Below are 4977 nucleotides of genomic sequence, written 5' to 3'. Positions count from 1 at the left end.
AAGGATCCACAATTTAACCTAAGAATCACTATTCATCTGGTAATATCTTCCTTATCTCTCTACAATACGTACTTTGCCAAGTAACAACAACTTACCTCTCTAAGTTACTGACTTGAGCGTCGGAGTGAGTTCGCTCGGTCCAGAGCCGAGCCCTCAGTTTGTTCATCGTTTCAGGAGACCGCAAGGAGGATTCAACTAAAGACGTCATTCTACAAGCACGGGTGGTAATATATAATTGCTCTGGAATTACACCCGGAACAATAATATAATATAAGTACTTTATATTTTGGAAACTATTAAAAGGTAAATAAATCAATCTAGATTTCAAAAAAAATATAATTTTTCAATAATAATGATTGCTCTTAAATAATATTCTAATCTAAGATTTATTTAAATATATAACTCTAATACAACTAGATAATCAACTACTGTGATATGATAGTAACCACCCACGTGAGTAGTAAAAGCAACAATAATAGCAACCGGAGTAGTGAATGTCATACTAACATCAATGAGAGTAGTGAAATTAACAATAAAAATGCGGGAGTAGTGAAAGAAAAAATTATGGCGGGGGGAGAGATGAAAGTAATAGTACTATAGTAGTCACAAAACATGTAATGAAAGTAACAGTAGGAACAACATAGAGAGTATGAAAAATTAACTATCAATTCGATTTTAAGAAAATATTAATTTATTTAAATATATGAGTTTGACAAAATTAACGGGTTAACCGTAAAAATAGCAGGAGTAGTTAAACAAACAACATTAACCGAAGAAGTAGTGAACATAATATATAGTATTAACAGGGGATGTAGTGAAAGTAATAATATTGACAGCGGGAGTGGTGAACGTATCACATAATTTGTTGATTAATTTTAGATTTCATCATAATTTCAAGATATAAATTGTAAACGTATGTGTTAACCAAATTTGGCGAAACATATTTCATAGAAAATAAAATTTAAATGGTAAGTAAAGGTAGCCCGGGCGTAGCCGGGCACCAAACCTAGGAAACCAAATTTCTTTAATGTAATTAAAGAAAGTTATACAAATTAATTATGCTATATAGTTTTAAATCACTAGCACCGTGTGATGGACCTGATTAAGGGATCTCAATGCAAATATTATATAGTTTGGGTTACAATTAAATTATTTAGAAACTTGGTAATTTTCCTAAACATTTGTAAGAAACTAAAATATGGTCAATTTCTTTAAAATAAAATAATTAATTAAGATGGTCAATTTCCTTAAAATAAAATAATTAATTAATTAAGATGGACAATTTCAAGGAGACTAAAAGAAAGAAGATGCTTGGTAATTTTCCTAAATATTTATAGAAGACTAGAAGATGATCAATTTCCTTAAAATAATTAAGTATAAACATGCACACTTATGGTATTAATTATTATCATCATACAAAAATAGTTTATAGTTTATTAGATGTATAGAAATGTTAATTATTTAACATACAAGAATATAATATAAGTAAGTTATAAATAATTGTATTAAAAAAAACAATTCTAGAGAGATGTTAGAGCTAGAGAGAGAAAAAACCTAAAAAATACAAAAAATCTACAACAATTTCTGTGCCGTCTGGATTTGAGCTGCAGTCATGGCGATCATGACTTTCTGTGATAATCCATTCTCGCCTTTAATAAATTCTCAAACTTTACAACCTAATAATACTACTACATCTGCTACTAAATCTCCTAACCATAATTCTTCGAAAATATCCCTGTTGTGGCTGCAGGACCGAGTCACAGGAAGAAGATTCCAAGTTCTGAGACTGTGCAGAAGACAAAGTCTCTTAGTTCTATCAATGGTATTCCTGTACTGGACTTGGCAGCACAACCAGAATTGCGCCCTGGTGTTGAACAAACGAAGGAAGGATGGTCTCTGCGGCGTGGGGGAAGAGATATTCCTGTTATGGAAACTATTGTGGAGGAAGAAGAGGATGCTGACCTGCTGCAATTTTCCATGGAGGATATCCAACCTGAGGTAGAGTTCTGGAACTTATCTGTCTATTGCTATATCCTTGGTGCTAACCCTCCCTGGGAGGTTGTGGAAGGGTTTGTCTATAGGGCTTGGGAAAAGTATGCTATTGATAGAGTATCTTTTTTGGATAATGGGGTGTTCTTGGTTCGATTTAAGACTCAGAAGGATAAGGATGACTTATTGAACTCTGGTTATTATTTGTTTGATAATAAACCAGTTATTGTCAATCCATGGACCCCTGAGGCAGAGTTGGTGAAAGCAACTGTTGACATCGTCCCTGTCTGGATAAAATTGTATGGAATTCCTCTGAAATTTTGGGGGGATTGCCTCCCTAAAATTGCAGGGCTTGTGGGTACTTATGTGAAACGGGATGATGCCACAAAAGACAGGGTTCGTCTTGGGTTTGCTAGAGTCATGGTAGAATTGGAGTTTGATAAACAACTTCAGGAGCATGTTGAATTCCTTGATGAAACTGGTAAACGTGTCTCTGTGAGAATTGAATATGAGTGGAGGCCTGTTACATGTTCTGTGTGTAAGGGAGTGGGTCATGAGGGTGCAAGTTGCAGGAAGGCTCCTAAGCAGAAGCCTGTCCAGAAGCCTGTGTGTGCTACTCCTGCACCTGTTCCTACTAGTGCTCATCTATCTCCTGATTTCTTCCCTCCTTTGGTCAGTTCTATTAAGGCTACTCCAGCAAAACAGGTGATGAGGCTGAGTAGACAAGATGGACCTATTGGGGGAAGGACTGCAGGCAAGTCTGGTGCTTATTCTTTCATTGATGCTTTGAATGGTATGGCTACTCCTAGGGGGAGAGTAGTCCAGAGTGGGAAAGATCCTCCTCCACCTTCATTACTTAATGCATAACATCGGCTTTTGGAATGTGAGGGGGTTGAATGACCTGAATAAACAAAAAATAATTAAATGGTTTATGCATAATAATGGAGTTGGCTTGTTTGGCTTACTGAAAACTAAAATAAAACCTAGTACTTTGTTGAAGAAGAATACAACTCTGTGTGATGGATGGAGCATTTCAACCAATTGTAGTTGGCATAAGGGGGGTAGGATCTGGATATTTTGGAATCCTACTTATTTTAGCATACAATTCTTAGCTTATGGAGCCCAATATATCCATATGTTGGTTGTCTCTTTGGTGGATTCATCTCAGTTTTATCTTACCATGATTTATGCTTTCAATGGTTTGCAAGAGAGAATTGAACTTTGGAATTTCCTTAAATCTGTTGGCAATAATGGGGATGTCCCTTGGCTTTGGATGGGTGATTTTAACACAGTGTTATCTCCTTTGGAAAGACTGGGGGGTAGTACTACTGAGGCAGAAGTGGAACATTTTCAAGAATGTGTTTCTTTGTGTTGTATGGAGGATATCCAGGCAACAGGGGCCTTGTTTACTTGGTCTAACAAGCAAGTCAAGCTTTCGATAGGGTTTATAGTAGATTGGATAGGGTGATGGGGAATCAGGCATGGCAGGACCTGTTTGGTGATTATATTGCCCACTTTCACCCAGAAGGAATTTTTGATCATTGTCCTTGCACTATTGTGAATAGAAAAGCTGATTTTGGTGGTAGACGAAGTTTCAAGTATTTTAATATGTGGGGGCAGTCTGATCAGTTCCTGGGCAGTGTTCAATCTGTTTGGAGTAAGTATTACCCAGGGACACCTATGTTTACCATTGTCAAGAAGTTAAAGATGCTGAAACCAGTGTTGAAACAACTGAATAAACACTGTTTTTCTGATATTGAAAATAGTACAAATATCACTAGTGATTTGCTGGTACACATTCAGAAGCAATTAGTGGATAATCCAGGCAATCTGGACCTGATGCAGCAGGAAATGGAGATTCATCAGGATTTGAAAGAGCTTATCAAAGCTAGAGATAGCTTCCTTACTCAGAAAGCTAAACTTCAATGGTCTTTGGAAGGGGACATTAATACTTCTTATTTCCATAGGGCCATTAAGAAAAGAGCAATGTTGAATAAAGTGTTGATGATTGAGGATATTAATGGGGTGATTTGCACTGAGGGGTCTCAGATTCAAGAAGCTTTTCTGTCTTATTACAAGGATCTCTTGGGAACAAGCCATGAGACTATTGATGTGAATGTTAAACTGGTGCAAAGAGGCAAGTGCTGCACCCAGGAGCACTGTGATATTCTTTCCAGACCTGTAACTGATACTGAAATCAGGAAATGCATTTTGTCTATACCCAAGGATAAATCCCCTGGACCTGATGGGTATACAAGTCAGTTTTATAAGGATGCCTGGGCAGTTGTGGGTTCTGACATATGCCATGCTGTGAAGGATTTTTTTGAACATGGCAAAATGCTGCAACAAATCAACTCTACCTCGAACTCTTATTCCCAAAATTGATAGGCCAACCAAAGTGTTCAAAGATTTTAGACCCATCTCTTGTTGCAATGTTGTGTACAAAGTGATCTCAAAATTGATTTGTAATAGACTGTCTCTCATCCTACCTGATATTGTTAGTAGGAATCAAGGTGCTTTCATACAAGGGAGGAGTATTTTGGAAAATATCTTAATTTGTCAAGATTTGGTCAGACTGTATAATAGAAGTAATGTTTCTCCAAGGTGCATGTTCAAGTTGGATCTTCAGAAAGCTTATGACTCAATTGAATGGAAGTTTTTGGAACAAATGTTGGTTGCTCTTGAATTCCCTGTCAAGTTTAGGAAGATGCTTATGCTCTGTGTAACAACCACTACTTTCTCTTTGAGTTTGAATGGTGCTAACTTTGGTTACTTCAAGGGTAGAAGAGGGTTAAGGCAAGGGGACCCTGTCTCCCCATTACTCTTTACAATCTGCATGGAGTACTTGTCCAGGGTCCTTGATTATGCTACTCAGAAATGGCATTTTAGATATCATCCAATGTGTGGGGGCTTGAAACTGACACACCTCTTATTTGCAGATGATTTGCTGTTGTTTTGCAAAGGGGATGTGCGTTCTATTATGCTTAT

At 36.9% G+C, this 4977-nt stretch overlaps 1 protein-coding gene across 1 annotated transcript; it reads left to right on the top strand.

The window, feature by feature from the left end:
- Positions 1–3456: 3456 nt before the first annotated feature.
- Positions 3457–4374, top strand: LOC141601467 (uncharacterized). The gene has a single exon (XM_074421757.1). The coding sequence runs from the start codon at positions 3457–3459 to the stop codon at positions 4372–4374; it is 918 nt and encodes a 305-aa protein (XP_074277858.1).
- Positions 4375–4977: the final 603 nt, after the last annotated feature.

The sequence above is a fragment of the Silene latifolia genome, chromosome 9 (genome assembly GCF_048544455.1).
Source record: "Silene latifolia isolate original U9 population chromosome 9, ASM4854445v1, whole genome shotgun sequence".
Taxonomy (NCBI): domain Eukaryota; kingdom Viridiplantae; phylum Streptophyta; class Magnoliopsida; order Caryophyllales; family Caryophyllaceae; genus Silene; species Silene latifolia.
Note: the sequence above shows the minus strand (reverse complement) of the source record. Positions and strands in the feature narration are given on the sequence as shown.